Source organism: Athene noctua, chromosome 11 (assembly GCF_965140245.1).
Source record: "Athene noctua chromosome 11, bAthNoc1.hap1.1, whole genome shotgun sequence".
In the NCBI taxonomy this organism is placed as follows: domain Eukaryota; kingdom Metazoa; phylum Chordata; class Aves; order Strigiformes; family Strigidae; genus Athene; species Athene noctua.
This window is the reverse complement of record NC_134047.1, coordinates 5,936,285-5,952,292: the sequence shown is the minus strand read 5'-3', so window position 1 is coordinate 5,952,292 and position 16,008 is coordinate 5,936,285. Positions and strand designations below refer to the sequence as shown.

The 16,008-nt window shown below is 39.2% G+C and overlaps 1 protein-coding gene across 2 annotated transcripts in view; it reads left to right on the top strand.

The window, feature by feature from the left end:
- The window catches only part of NRK (Nik related kinase), a 105,503-nt gene extending 93,869 nt beyond the window's left edge, over window positions 1–11,634 (top strand). For both annotated transcript variants that reach the window (XM_074915269.1, XM_074915270.1), the window contains 2 exons: window positions 6,943–7,082; window positions 7,902–11,634. In XM_074915269.1, coding sequence (XP_074771370.1) covers window positions 6,943–7,082; window positions 7,902–7,985 — 224 coding nt within the window. In that variant the 3' untranslated portion in view covers window positions 7,986–11,634. The remainder of the gene's footprint in view (window positions 1–6,942; window positions 7,083–7,901) is intronic.
- The last annotated feature ends 4,374 nt before the right edge of the window (window positions 11,635–16,008 follow it).

Below are 16,008 nucleotides of genomic sequence, written 5' to 3'. Positions count from 1 at the left end.
GAGAGAGGTTTGTAAAGCATTCTTGTAGCCCAGAAATCACACTGACTTAAGCTCAGTAAAAATTTCCATGTGCGTACCCAGCTGGCGTTAAAGTGAATAAAGCTTCACCACTTTGGACCAGATGAATGTGATCTTTTTTGCCAGTTAATTACTCTGATTTAAAACATCCTTCACTATACATCTGGCTAGGCATGATATTCTCAATTTCTCAAGGTTGGTTACATCTTAATAGAAGGAATGCCATTTGGACATTCGCCTTCCCACGTGCTTATGCAGTTATTTCTCCTGTTCTTCAGCACACTGCTAACGATAATCATTTGCATGGAAAGCTATCAGTATGAAATTGCCTAAGCATTTTTGTTACAGTATTTTAGGGCAGTTAAATAGGAAGACGATGGAGAAGATGCTTCTGAGGGCAGCATCCTGTCTGCTGAATTTATACTATATAGCAGTTAGGAGTCTTGTCTATGTGAACAGTTTAGATTTTCTCCGTAGCCAGTCTAGAGAAATGGGCACCACCAGATGGGAAGGTGGTGCCCCATCCAGGGACAGGGAGATAGGACAGGTATATCAAACGTCCTGCTGAGGAAGCAGAGGGTGAATTAGGTGAAATGTTTTGGATGGTAAGCTTAGGAGAGCGGTGTAAACAGCTAGCTCTTTTTAGAACTTCTCCCAGTGCTCAGAAGGCAAGATTGTAGGCTTTCTCTGGAAGGAAAGCTGTCTGTCTCCATCCACCTCTTTCATTGTTTATACTTCTGCAGATTCCACAGCTGAAGGAAGGCAGTTTCCATACAGCCCCTCTCAGTTGTCATTTGAAGATTTTCCCATACATTATCTTGAGAACTGTTGTGTTTCTGCTGCTGCAACAGCACTTCTGGTATCTCAGAAACTGATTGCCTTAGAACAGAAATTGTCAGGCTTTGTGATGTGGTACAAAATTAATTTGACTTCTGACTGAAGTAATATTTCCACTAAAAACAAATTAACCCAACCTATAACTTGACACACAACTCAAACTTTAAACAAAGAGCTCTGTTAACTATTATTTTAATGACTGTTTCCCTCTAGCTCCTATTAATTTTCTTGTTCCTTTGAAAATCTTGGCTCCAGACAAAAACATTAACTATTACAAGGGAAGTATGAATAACTGTGGTATTTGCATGGCCAAACTTAGGGGGAACTTGAAAGTTTCGTAAGAGATCCCATTTTCATTAAATTTGCAGACCCATTTCAGAACTCCTAAAGTCTATATGAGCTTATCTCAAAATTTTCACTCTGTGTTTCAGAGAGAGAAGGATCTTGTGTTAACCTCAGGGTTCTCTCTAGTCATCCTTTACTCGTTTCTTGATTTCTTTAAACAATTATTTTGAAAGAAAACTTTTATAGTTGGTGAGAATACCTGGACTATGAAAAGTAAAGAATCATTTTTATTGTAATTGATGGATTTAGGGCAAGGAATCTAAATATAGCTTACTGTCATAGTCTTTAAGTTGGGACCTCTGTGACCAATCTGTTAATAAGAAACTGGGGAGAGGAAACCCAAATCCCATGGGAAATTAAAATTGTCGAAGTACTATGTTATGTTTAACCTGAAAGATATTTCACATATATAGGGCTAAATACAAATATAGCTGTAATATTTTCTTTCTATAAAACAGGATTAAAAAAGGGTTTAAGAAACATCAAGTTAATAAGATCTGGAAGCACTTTTGCCCTTTTATGTGAGTAATGAATTATTTACAGTATGTAGTCTTACAGGGTTGGCACAAAACTGGATATTCCAAGAGTAGGAAACCAATAAAGGTCCTTATTTCCTTTGCTGTGTACATATTAGAAGCAAAAAGGATGTTACGTAGAGAAACAGCATTACCAAAAGCTGGCTGAATTACTGCCTCAGTGCTCTATCAGCATACTCACCAGTTCTTGAACCAGCTGCTGTCCAGCTCATGCACAGAAAATGCCTGCTCATATCTGCATGATTCTTGTTGGTCAGATCTCCTGTGCATTTTTTCCCCAAGAAACAGCAAAAAGCATTCGAACAAGCAAATTGTCACCCCAGATACATTTCTGGGTTGGGTTATCAGTTCTGCTGGACTAATTACAAAGCAGTGAGCAACAAAGAAGAGCAGAGAAGCTTTGGAAGAGAGATGCTTAGAAATGTACATGTTTAGGAAAAAAACCCCAAGATTTAGTCATAAATTTATTTTTAAGTTGCTTTGGGGTGGTTAGGGAAGTGTATGTGTTAGCCCTTTGTCCAGTACAATCTAACCAAAACGTACAGCAGAAAAACACCTGCCTTCCATGGCCAATTCCTTACTTTGTCCATTGCCTTAGGTTTTTCTCCTTCTTGATTTTGGCTCTCTAGCCTCTCTCATTTAGTGAAAGTTCTCCACAGCTGTGACTGGAGGAAGAAAAATACCCACTTCTATCCAGGTAACATAAATAATAGCAGTAAAACTATTTAACAAAATTGAACAAGAGAAGTTACTGACTCCTCCCTCATTTTTCCTACCCAAAATTGCTTAGCTCTGGGAACAGTAAGTTGCATGGGCAACAGACAGAAGTACAAGCAAGTAGCTAATCAGTCCCTAATCAGTGATAAGCAGCATCACTGAAGAGCTTGAGGCTGGGTTTCAGAGGGAACAGGCTTTGCTACATCACAGGACACCCTTGGTGTCTCTGTGGGTTATTGCCATTCCCAATCCTCAACATGTATGTCTCCCTTTCATTTGTCCGCAAATAAACATCTTTCCTTAAAGACTGGGGAACCAATAAAAGTCGCAATTTCATGAAGCATACTGGGTTTGACTGAAGGGCCAAAGAAGGCTTCTCTAGAAGTGTACTCAGCTTTAAGATCTGTATGGTCTCTAACAGCTGGTATCTTTTACTGTCAGCAATGGACAGTCTCCTTTCAATGTTTGTGCCCAGCTGCGTGCTTGCCCGAAGCGATTTTCTCAAACATGTATACAAAAGCAAAATTCGGTAGCTTTTTTTGCACTGAATTTCACCTACATACATACATACTGTCTCTGAAAAGGGATTCGGTAAAGCAGTGTACACTCTCTTTTACCCTGTGAAATGGAGTTTGATATCATGGCTCAGGCATGCAAAAAGTGGGTCAGACTTTTAAAATTCGTGTTCAGTTTGTTCATTTCAAACTCCTTGGTTCATCTGGAATCAGTTGAATGGGGGATTTTTGGAGTCTCCATCACTAGAGGTCTTCAAGGTCAGGTTAGACAAACAACTGTCAGAAGTTATACTGATGTGGTACAGAGATATGGATGGAAGAAAAGGTGCATTAAGGCCCTTTCCTGCCCTATTTCTGTAACACTAATCAGAAAAGCCCCACTTTATGATATTTTGCTAAAAGCTGGCCTGATTCTGCTCTCATGCGGAGCTCAGTTGGGAATAACCGCTTATGGCAGTGAGCCAAATTCAGTACATGACATCAGAAAAGGGATTTCTGAAGGGAAAGAGTTTAAAAAAGAAAAGTTGTGAAGTGAGATTGTAGCAGTACCCGGGTTGTGTGGTACCAAGTGCACTTGTCTCGTTCAGACTGAGTATGCTACTGGGGTGAGACTGAGATCATTAGCTCCTGTCAGTGACACTTGGAAGAAAGTAATGGATCCAGTATGACTCAGTAATTTCTTTCAGCTTTCCATCTCTCTCAACCATTTCCCCCTGAAGCAGTTGCTTCCCTGAATGGGGGCTCTACTCAACTTGATGTTAAGAAACTTATTTTGATCTCATTTTTCTATACTAACTTTATGCCACATATCCTTTGATGTCGAGGGAGTAATGCTGGTGTAAATGGTGTAATGAAAACCACAGCTCATGCACAACTGTAGGTCTTGTAAGACAGGCAGTAATCTCGGTGAGGCAGGGTGGCTTCAGGGAACTCTGAATAACTTTGTTCCAGCACGTTAAGCAATACTGGCACATCAGGCTGAGTCAGTATACACCTTTTCTGCTGAGCTGCTGTCCAAAGGACCAGCGTGGCTGTCCAGGTCTGGGGTTGCTAGAAACCAGTACAATCTTGCATTGTCTGTAATATAAACACCCTTATATGTTGCCAGCAGGGAGCATAGGGTATTCTTATCTAAAGTTTGTTGCGGTGGAAAGTGGACTCAAAATAACTATATCCTAAGTTGCTCATGGTACAGGAGTTTTTGTTTCAGAATAAGACAACTTTATTCTGAGTATCTAATCTGTTCTCAATTCTTTTCACATGAAACACGTGTAAGTGCTCCCACATGGGAAGATTATCAAGACTTAGTACTGACCTTTGAATTCACAGCCGGCTAATTAATTTCCATGTATAGATAAATCCTTATAATTGGACAAGCCCACAAATGGTATAATGAAGCCCTTCTTTTGGCATGTTATTCCACAGATGCAATTGAGAAATAACTTTTTGATTCTGCTACAAGAATGAGTTTTTGTGCTACTTGTACTTGAACTGAAATTTGCCATTCTCAGTTGACAAGTTCTCAGTATATTGGCTGGCCAGCAGAGCATTAGTGGCTGAACTTGGGTCTATCTGTTTTATTATGTTCCAACTATAATACTGCTTGGAGAGCAGGTCTCTTCTGAATGCAGCAGTAGTGGTCCAGAAATCCAGGGCTTTCTATCCTGGATGACCTAGAGGCTGCAACAGAGCCTAATTGAGCTGTCACTGAGAGCTGCAAGGATGCTATCTAATTGAAACCTGCCAAAGGCAGATACAGCTGATAGAGACACGGCATACTGACAGCTCAAGCACAGATTTCATGTGGTGGAAAAGATAAGGAGACTTACGAGTGGATTAGGTCTTTGCTGCTGGACCTTTATCACAGAATGGTTTGGGTTGGAAGGGACCTTAAAGATCATCTAGTTCTGCCCCCCCTGCCACGGGCAGGGACACCTTCCACCAGCCCAGGTTGCTCCAAGCCCCGTCCAACCTGGCCTTGAACCCTGCCAGGGAGGGGGCAGCCACAGCTTCTCTGGGCAACCTGTGCCAGGGCCTCACCACCCTCCTGGATTGCTTATGCCCAATATATATGACCTATAGTAAACAATATAGCCATAGAATGCTTTCATGTTGTCTATGTGTACGCACCAGCCTCGCTGTCCCACCCCCCAGAACCATAGCGTGCCTTTGTCTCTGCTGTGTTCAAAAGCGAAGTTTGAGAAGGTTAATGATGTGGTGTTGGCTGTTATGAAAAATAGCAAATGTTTGAGTATTGTATCATTTTTATCTTCTTCACTTTGTGGTCTGGGCCTACCTTTTTAGATAGTAACTGTGCAGTGCATGGGTGCTGCCCTGTGCTCATCATGCTACTGCTGTGGTGATTCAGAAACGTTAATGACTGTCTTCACAGCCTGTAGCAGGAGTGCCCGGTTGTGCAGCCTAGGAACTGAAGCATAAGGGAAAATTTTAAAATGTATTGATTTCAGGTGTTCAATTTTTAGAAAATACCCTTCCCCCCACTCCTCCCACTTATCCTCAGTTGCTCACTGCTGGTTTGCTTTTCAAACAGGATGTTTTCTTCCTCTTTCCACATGGCTGGGATACTGGGAAAGAATTTTCTTGCTCTCAGCTCTAGTGGTAGGGAAGCCTTCAGTGTGAACAAAGAATAACTGAAAGTATACTAAACAGATTTAGGGGAAATTTGTAGACTTTGAGGGAACTAAAATCCCATTGTAGCCAAACCACACACATTTCCAAGGAGGCATAATTTTCATACACTTGCTCTGACCAGAATTATAAAGCAAGGATTTCAAGTTAATATTAAATCAACAGCTGCTAGAAGAAGGATGTACAGTCACTCGGGCATATTGCCTTTATTTTCTGCTGTCCTTCTAAAGTAGGATCGCAGACTGTTGCTTCCTGTATCAGTGTGTACTGCAAGCTTAATTTTTAGACAAAACCCTAAGTCAACATGGAAGGTTTTAAGGAACAGACATTGTTTGCACTAATAATGTAGGGCAGGCAAGCACTGTCCACTGAAGCTAAAAACCAGTCAAATGGACACATTCCCTCTACATCATTTCAGGGCACCAGAATTCTTGGACTAATGAAATAACCGTTCTGACTATCATTAGAGCATAAATAATGTGTTTTCACCTTGCACGCCTATACATGCATTAATCAGAGGGCTTTCATTGAAACTGTGCCTAATTTGCTATCTGTGGTGTTAACTCCTTCATCACTATTCTGATTTCTTATCGAATCACCAGATTTAAAGAGAGTAACATAGTAACTTCCACAGTGCTGGAATCTTCTTTCAGTTTTGGAGATACTGCATTTAACCAGCAATGGGAAGACAGTAGATAAGGACACCAAATAAATCATGCCATAGTCTCAGACTCAAAAGTATTTAGGTTTCAGACTAAGCTGAACTAGGTAGTAAATACAAACCCGATTTCCTAATGGGAGGGTATAGAAAAGACAGTCGAGACTTTTCTTGGACATGTATTGTGAAAGGATGAGAGGCAAAAACGGGCACAAGTTGCATCAACAGAAATCTCAACTAGCTGTTAGGAAGAAATTTCTAACCTTGAAAGGAATGATGCATTGCAGCAGGGGCTCAGAGAGCTTGTGAAATATCCATCATAACATGTCTGGACAAGGTCCCGGATAACCTTGGCTCATTTGGCCCTGCTTTGGGGGTGGGGGTTAAACAAGATGCCCTTCAGAGGTTTCCTCCCACCTTCTGTAATTTTAAAATATAGATTAGTAGCATACTTAAGATTTATGTCTAGAGTCCAAAATAAGTCTGATAGAAGAAACTGAAATTTAGTTACTGTTCCCAAGGCTTTTTGTGTAAATGTAAAATATCAGTAATTCAGAATATATTGTTTAATTAAAGACAAATGTTGCAGATTCATATTAACATAAATGAGGCAAGAATTAGTCTTTCAGCTGTTAAATAGCATAAAATCTTTTTTTTTTTCTTTAAGCTTATCTTCAGTCTAATCAGGTCATGGGCTGGGGAGAGAAGGCGATTGAACTACGCTCAGTGGAAACAGGAAATCTGGAAGGAGTATTTATGCACAAGAAAGCACAGAAGCTAAAATTTCTATGTGAAAGAAATGACAAGGTACAGAAATTATTACAGTGTGGTGATTTAGCAAAAATGAGTAATAGTTGACTATGACACCATTTAATCTTTGTAACTTTGGTTTTACACTGATTATTTCTTACCTTAGTATAACTTCCCCATTCAAAGCAAATGTAGTCACTGACCCCACAAAGCACTCGCTACAGATATTCCGCACTTTCACACCACCCTACTTCAGCCAGTTCTGTTGTAACTCCTATTCCACCGAGCCTTAACTGATATCAGAGGTGATAACAAATACAGACACTGCTAACTGGCCAGACTCCAGCACAACAGGTTGAGTGGGGAGGGCTAGTGAGCCAGCCCTGATAATGCCCAACTACAGGACTGCCTCTCCTGGGCTTCTGAAATTACAGGCAATTCAGAGCAGCCATCATGGGGAAAAAAACCCCAACATTCTAACATTTGAGATATTGCAGGCACTAGAGTATGGATAATCATGATTTTCTGCATATAGCAGTTCTTGATAAATGTTCTGTGAAATCTCCTTAGTCTTGCTGACATATTTAGAAAACTGGGGCCCCAAAACTGTTTGGATTAATTAATTATTTTTAAATATTCTCTTGTGCCTTTCCAAATAGGAAAAAAAATATTAAAAAAAACATATCCCAGTTGTACCACAAGCACCATTTCTCTTTTAAAAGTTTCTCATGGGATTAAAATTAAATTGTGATATATATATATATCCTTGTATTTGGGACTGTGGCATTCTCTCAAATTTCCTGTATAGATAAAAATATTCTCATAAATGTAAACTGACAGTAGCTTCTTTTCTTTATTTTTTTTCCCCCTTTCAAGGTGTTCTTTGCATCTGTACAGTCAGGAGGCAGCAGTCAAATATACTTTATGACTCTTGGTCAAAACGTATTATTCAACTGGTAAATCACATCAAAATGAAGGATGCTTTGAAATTCCCTGTAGGTAGCAGTGTAAAATGCTTAGAGGTAATATACAGAAATTTGCACTTTTTACCTACAAAAATTTTGTCAAGTTTGGAAAGGATTCCATTTTCTTGTCAAAGTATTGCAAACATGTTTAGTTTGTCTTCTGAAATATGTTGCAAACCAAGTTGTATTCACAGTGTTAGGAGAGAAGAACGTTAATGAAGAATGTAACCAATATAAGAAGCTCCTGTACTCTGAAACGTGTATGGTTTCATTTTCACAAATGATGTAATGTTGTTACCCTTGAACTGAAGTCTCTTTTTTTTTTGGACAGCAACATCTGTAGGTAGATATAAAAACACAAACAAGGTGGGTGACAAGTTGAAATCTACTTTATTTTGAATTGGGTTTTGGCTTGTTTGGCATTTTAAGCAAGCTGTTACTGTTTCGCCAAGACTCACTTGTCCAAGTCTTAAAATCGGTGAAAGAGCAACTGTTCCTGATGGGGCCCAGCGCAGACTGGGAGGCTTGAGGGACCATAGTATCCTGTGCGAGGCAGACAGGAGCATTTCACTGCAGAGTTGTAAAAGCAGTTACTTCTAGACACGTGCCCCATTTGGTAGATTTTACAAAATGCAGGGGACAGACTTCATGTTTCTCTCAGGGCTGGATGCCTGAGCCCGTAGACACAGTTACTGTAGAATGTATTTGTAAAAATAGTTTAAAGAGTAGTTTTTCAAAATCATAGATGCATAAAGCATTATGGACCTGAACCTGTGACACCTATTCAGACACAGGACCCATACTCATATGAGTTGATTTAAAGGCACTACCCCATGTATATAAGGGCACAGGATCAGGCACCTTCTTTTCTTCCCTTCTTGCTCTTCAGCATCAAGTCTTCATGAATTTGTGTGTAAATATAATCTTCCCACAATGGATGTTAAGATTAACAAATGTATTCTTAATATAGTTATGAAAATATCCAAAGAGTTATAAATAGAAAATATAAATAATTTCAGGTGCTTTCTGTGCTAATTACATCTAAATAAAGCTGCATCCACTAGTGTTATTGGTGCCAGTGTTTCTGCATAAACTCTGTTCTCAGGGGCTTGTAACTTGGCCATAAAACTATACAGATATAATATATATATACTATATATAATCATATACTATGATTAAATTGTAGAGTTTAATTCAATCCTCATTTAGCTGATTTTTGGATGTGCTTTGAAAATGTAAAGCATCAAATGTAATACAGAAGAGCTCATTCCAGACATGATACAGTATGGATGGTGCTGTAGGCAAAAGTGAAATCGCTAGCTACAGTGTTTGAAAATAGCTATTTTTTACTTGAAATAGGTGATACTGAAAGGTGCAGGGAAAGTATGTTGGAATATCTGGTAGTCTACCTCAAGGATGACAATTCAAAGTTGACTAAGAAGGGGAGTAATAAAGTTGTTAACTGGTAGCTGTTTTGTACAGTACGTCAGGTTAGGTTAGTGTTAGCAGTCATGCTGTGACTGACAGGTGCTCAGACTGCAACCATCAGCTCCAGAACTGGTATCCTTGTGTATGTCAGCAGAGAATCAACCTAGGGGCTAATCACCCTCCCCCACTTCCCTGTGTCAGCACCTCAACTGCTGCAGGCAGAGCAGGGATGTCTGCACTGTTGCCGTCTATGTTCTTTGGCTATATGGAGGACTGCACTTTCCAAAGTTATTAACCTAGCACTTTTCACAAGCACTAGCTTATCTCAAAACGTATAGTGTTTTTTATGAAGTATTTTCCTTTTAAATGTTTTAACTTACAGAAAAATTAGCCTAAGGCCATACTAAAAAATATATGCAGTTAAATACTCAAAGTGGTTCTTAATGCATGCAAGTAATCAGCTTGTGTGCAGGCTTAAAATCTGAATGGTGTACTGTGCTCGGGCAGAGCTGTGTGAAAACAGGAGGTCTCTGTCTATTTGTAGTCATGTTCCTACCTGTTGCCAGTGCCCAGGACTGGGACAAATGAACAAAACATGGCTTGGCTCCCCATGCTACTGAATGCTGGGCTTGTTTTGTTCAACTTTCACCAAAACAAGAAAACAAAACCCAAACCTGTAACAGAAATAGAAACAAAAGTTAACAATTACAGGCAAAAAATAATTTGCAGACCATCAGAATTACAACTTACTGGCTTTTGACTGTGAAGAAAGAACAGCTTTCATTTTGTACACAGTAGGTGTGCAAAACTTGCTTGCGAAACTGCTCATGCTATAGGCAGTGATCCAGGCTGCCCTGTGATGTTCTTTAAAGTGTGCTTATCTGAGCAGCTTCTGCATTACATGGATTCATGTGAATTTTTTCTCTCCCATTCTGGCATCAACAGGTAGGAGGCAGATTTTTCCTGATGCTAGGCACTAGTTAAAAAGAATTCAGCAGAGAACAGTGGGAATTTAGAACAACCTGTACAACAGATTAAAGAAGCAAATGGGATCGGACTTGTTTAATATTATTGTAACAGAAAAGTGTGCCAGTAAGTTGACACTGTGAAGATGTTCAGCTTCATACCAAGAGGGAGAAAAAAGCACAACTTAAAGAGAAGGAATGTGTACTATTACACTGAGATTTTAATTTTTCATTCTGTTTCCTATTAGCTCTCTTTTCTTTGCAACTATGATTCAAGGCAATGGGTTGGATTTTTATCTGTCACTTTGCATGTAAAACCATTGGAATCATTGGGGTTACATCCATGTGTAAACATGGAAAGAATGAGGCCCTCAGAGGTGAATATTTTTAAAGGATTTAGAAGAGGTATTGCAAATAGCAATAGCAACAGGATGCAACAAGAAGACTGTGACATTTTATCAAGAGAAAAATCACAATGGTTGAAGACGAGAAAGAGCCCAGAGACGTTGGCAAGAGTAACAGGAGAGAGTGGAAGTGACTGAATAGGAAGAAAAAGCTGAATAAATAGGAGTAGCCAAAGGGGAGGGAGTGAATGTCCAGAACTGTGTATTGCTGTAGGAGGAATAAAAAAAGGTTAAGAGATGTTAAGGAAAAGAAGGTAACCAAAGAAATGGAAAAGTATCTGGAGTGACCACGTGGTCTGAACAGTGAATGAGTGTGCTGAATAACTGTTTCAGCTCAAAGCAAAAGCTGAAAGACTGGAAGAAAAAAAAATAATCCAGAGACCCAAGTTTATCCTGACATAAATTTAACTATGCAAAATGTCTATCAGACTTGTAGTTTCATTTTGTGAGGTGTTTCTCGAGCTGTACTCTTTCACTGACTTTTGAAACCAAGGAGAAAACTGCTTAACAATGTGTTTTTCTAGTAATGTCACTTTGATGTGAACAAATGCTATAGTGACAGAAGGGCAGAACATTAAGACTCCATGTTAGTAATCCTCTGGTACATACAGTAGCCTAATGGCAGGTGGTGCTTCTAATGTTACGTTTGCCAAACAAGATTGCACTAACACTGCAGCAAGATAGTATGGTATGTGCCTGCTTTCATTTTAGGAATGGTGAACTCTATTCTGCAGCCTGAACCTTGACACATGACTTTAAAACCTGGGAACAACGCAAGCTATGTACTGTACATTATGTATTGTTCTCTAATGTTGAAATTGTACAACTGAAACAGTAATAAAAAAATACTCTGAAACTAATATTGTGCTCGTAAAATTGTTATATTGGCATAAACTATTGTAAAAATCATAGAAAGCTTTGTTATTTTTTTCTAAATCCAGTCAGTATCCCTAAAGAAACATCTACATCTGCCCATAGAGACAAAATGAATGTATTTCCTTGCCATGAATTGAGATGTTGAGGTGACAGTGAGGGAGTTCAGCCTCGACAGAGTGCTGGGAAGGGTGACAGCCAGTGCTGTGCTGTGTGTTCTGCTAATGAGCTTCACAAGTGAATTTCTGTGCTTCCACTTTTTTCTTTACACAAACACCCAGCGGAATGAGGGCAGCAGAACTAGAGCAAAATGACAGCTTGGAGGCACTGACGCTACAAGAACCGGCTTCTTTTGTGCACATGCATCAGCCCGAATGCCAGGTTAGCCCAATTCACTTTCTTGGGTATACTCATGGAGTCTTTGTTGCCACATACAAAATTTATTGCTAGATATGGGTGTGATAGCTCAGTGTAGCTGTACCATTTAAGAGTAAGAATTAGAAAATTTGCCATTTATGCCAGTGTTGGGAGTTGGGAAGGGTGGGGCATGAGGCAAAATTTCTCTTCATTTTCTAAAATGAGTATCTTTTATCAATGTTATATTTCTTTTAAGCTAGCAGAGGACTTTTTTTTCCAGCATTTGATTTTTGGAGTGGGATCTGTATTAGAAGTTTAACGGTATCATGGTTGGTTGATTGGGGTATAATTTTTTTTTTTTTTAGATTTGCCAGTCATTATTGTTCTTTCCACCAAAAGTTATTTCTAAGCTTCAGTAACACAAGAACACCTGGATTATCCCACACTAGTTACTTCAAATGAATTTCACTCCTCAGCACAAGAAGTAAGAGAGCAGGCTTGAGTTCCAGGACTATTCTGTCTGTTGGGACAGGAGCTTTTCTCTCTTTTTTATTTGCTTACCTCCTTTAAAATCAGGAATAATTGTAATAAGTAGAGAAGAGCAAGAATTCTGGCTTCCTGCTTCACAGGTGATTCAGTTCTGCAGCTATGACTCTCCTATAAAACAAAAAAAAAAGCACAGTGATTCATGAATGCATTATTAGTGGACTGGGAGATGTCATTAATGTTTCTTATCAGGAGATAATAGGTATTTTTTTCTAGAACCAGCATGAGAAATCTTGTATCCAGCCCCACATATGTGAAAAGAACTGCAGGTGAGGACCCAAGGGTTTACTCTTCTGTGGTGATTCCTTATGGTTTTCTGACTGTAGATCTGTGTTACCTTGCCAAAGGTTAGTAACATGTACAGCGAGAAGTGCTGATCTTCAAGACCCTGTTTTTCCCCTTGCTTCTAATATTGTCAGATTTTTCAGAGCAGGCTACAGTTTTCACCTTTTGCTGCCCAGAGATGAGAGCAAATAAAGGCAATTTCAAATCTAACCTGCAATTACTAGGTTTGGGGTTGATCTACCCTGTCTAGACTAGTACTAAAACATTATTTGTGGGTTTATCCAGTACATATGCTAAGCTGTGGCAGGTGCTACAAGGAATGTCAGAGGAAGTGTTTCATGGGCTAGTAACTAAAATCTCCTCCCCCACCCCTCACTCATTGACATTGGCTGACATGCAGGTAGGCAGCACACCCATTTAATCAGTGGTGTTCCGGTAATCGAGTAATCATCTCATCCTACCCTTAAATATTCTGCAGCAAACATTGACTAAACCTAAAGAAAACTGGGCACAACTATGGTACTCATTAGTGTGACTACTAAATAAAATTAAACTTATTTACAACAAAATAAAATTAGTCTTTCTCTGATCATCCTTACTCACGATCCTCTCCTGCTCCCCATCCTGAATTGTTCAATTAAAATACTATTAAGAAAACAGAAGGTTGCGAATTGCTAGAAACTGAACCCCCTTGGAGACAGAGGACTATCCACCCATACACTGATTCACCTGATCTAGCTTCCAGCATACAAGCATACTGGACTTCAACTTTCTGACATGAACAGATAAGACCAGGCCTCAACTTGCCCTTTCTAGAGGTAGCAGCCAGGATCAAGTTAATACATAATTTCCTTAGTCGTCTCCTCCTCCACACACACTTCATTCCAGCCCTATATAGTTCTACGTCTGCATCTTTTTTGTGTTTTGTATTCTGTAAAGTGCTGCACAAAATCAGCATATCCGTGCCAAAAGGAAATAGCAAGATGGCCATTAGATTTTACTCAACATAAGCAAGCAACCCTTTTCTTGAGAATCTGCAAAGTCGCAAAAAAAAACCCCCAGGCAGGGGAGGCATGAATTAGCAGGCGCTAATAGGGAACATGCAGAATTTCTCTCTTCTGGGCAGAAACTTCAGCACCTTAAGGACCCTTCAAATTTAACTAGGACTTGGCAGTAGAATTGTCCTGATAAAGTTATATTATCCATGTTGCACCTAAAGGCATAGATAAACCAGTTTTTATCTCACCACCACAAAACACACTTTTGCAGACAAAACAATGCCAGTCCAAAGTGAAAGCATTTGGGAGTTTGTCTCATAATAGGAAAAACTACAATATCTTTTTTAATTTACAGCTATTTGCCAAACAGTAGAGCTAGGCAGTAAGACACAGCTACATACACACAGAGTGCAAGTTACATAATATATCAAACAAACTGTAAATAGCTTTTTATTATCTCTTGCTGTTTGGAGCTCAAACAAAATGGCATTTTAATTTTAGCTTTGTTTTACATTTAAAAGTAGTTTTTTTCACAGTACCAAATTGCTCTGGAATGAAATTGTTTCTCCAAAGACCATCATAAAAGCTAGCTTATGAGTTCAGTTCCGTGTTTAGACAGCTGTAGTTAAGTTAAATGAAACATGAGCAAACCTGCAATCTATATAAAAGTCTTCTATAGATTCTAAAACCTGCACAATAAATCGAGGTTCTACATAAAAGTGGAAGAGATCTTCCTGCTGATAGCCCACCACTTTCTTAAACCGCTCTTCAAAGTGCATAGGGCTGATTAAAGTGCAAAAGGATGTCTGCTCAATCACCTCGAATGTTATTTTAGCATTATTTAATTGCTTCCTGTTATTTTCTATGTTGATTTTAACAAAAGCACCTAGGAGATAATGGTGAAATGTATTAGAAAGGCTTTTTCGTCCTCAAACACTGTGGCAAATAACTGTGCTTTACAGTAAACTTGCACGATAGCTAATTTTCTTCTTAATCTATGGCATCACTTTTTATGCTTTTGTGCCTCTCATTTCTCCAACATATAGTCAATATAATGTTGAATAGGAGGACATTATACATTCTGTTAAACAGCCAATTTCTCACTGGCATTGCTAGAGAGGCTAACTGCTGTTCTACTTGAGGTGTGTTGTACATAAAAACTGAGATACTTTGCTGCTAATTATGTCTGAGAATTTGAGACTATGTATTGATTCACCAGAGGTCAACACTGGTATGGTTCAGCACGCTTAGTTGTAGGTATATGAAAAATCATATTGTCTTCAATAAGCTGCTTACATGCCCCGATGGAACAGGCTCGACATAACACTGAGCTCTCAGCTTTCGTGATTCTGAGACAGCCATCTGCTGATGGCTCCTCACCTTTCATTACTGACTTGCTGAGTATTTCTGAACTTCCAGTTTCTAATACAATCACATCCGTCCCACTGGCCAGGTATGGCAGGGAAACCACATCTAGAGGAACTTACAGGCACAACCAGTCATTAAAACATGCTGTTGATGTGCCATCAGCAAGAGATTTACCCTGTTCCAGCTTTGAAATTGGTATCTTAGCTAGACCTCTGCTGGCGAGAAAGCAGTTAACAGCAAGTTCCTAAGAGGGAACTATCTTGTATCTGAAACTACAACGCATACAAATTTTTCCAAAATTACAAAGTATTAACTCTACTATCAGGCCATATCAGTCCATTATCCCTCCACAAAAGCTACAGCTTCAGAGTTTTCATGGCTGAAACCATGGTGACTTACAATAATAAAAAATCCTGACAGCAGATATACGTGTAACAATTACCTCTGCTATAAATAAAATACCTTTCTTCTGCAAGTCATATCACAAGCACAGATAAAAGTGGAGACAAGCTGGGAACGGCCCGTAGATTTCATCATTAAACCTACAGATTCATTTAATAGCTGAAAAAAAGTCTAACCTCAGCTCTCCAGGTAAGGCTTGTATGTGTTGTGACATCACAGCCTGTGCGACCTCAGTAAAAAGGTGCTTGGGTCGTGTTCATTCGTTAAAGGCCATATTATCAGTCCACACAACAGATCATGTGTTTACCAGGAAAAAAAAAAAAAAAGAGACCATTTTACTCACTACCTTGGCTTCAACATGACCATCAAGAATGACTGATTTGTTCTGAATT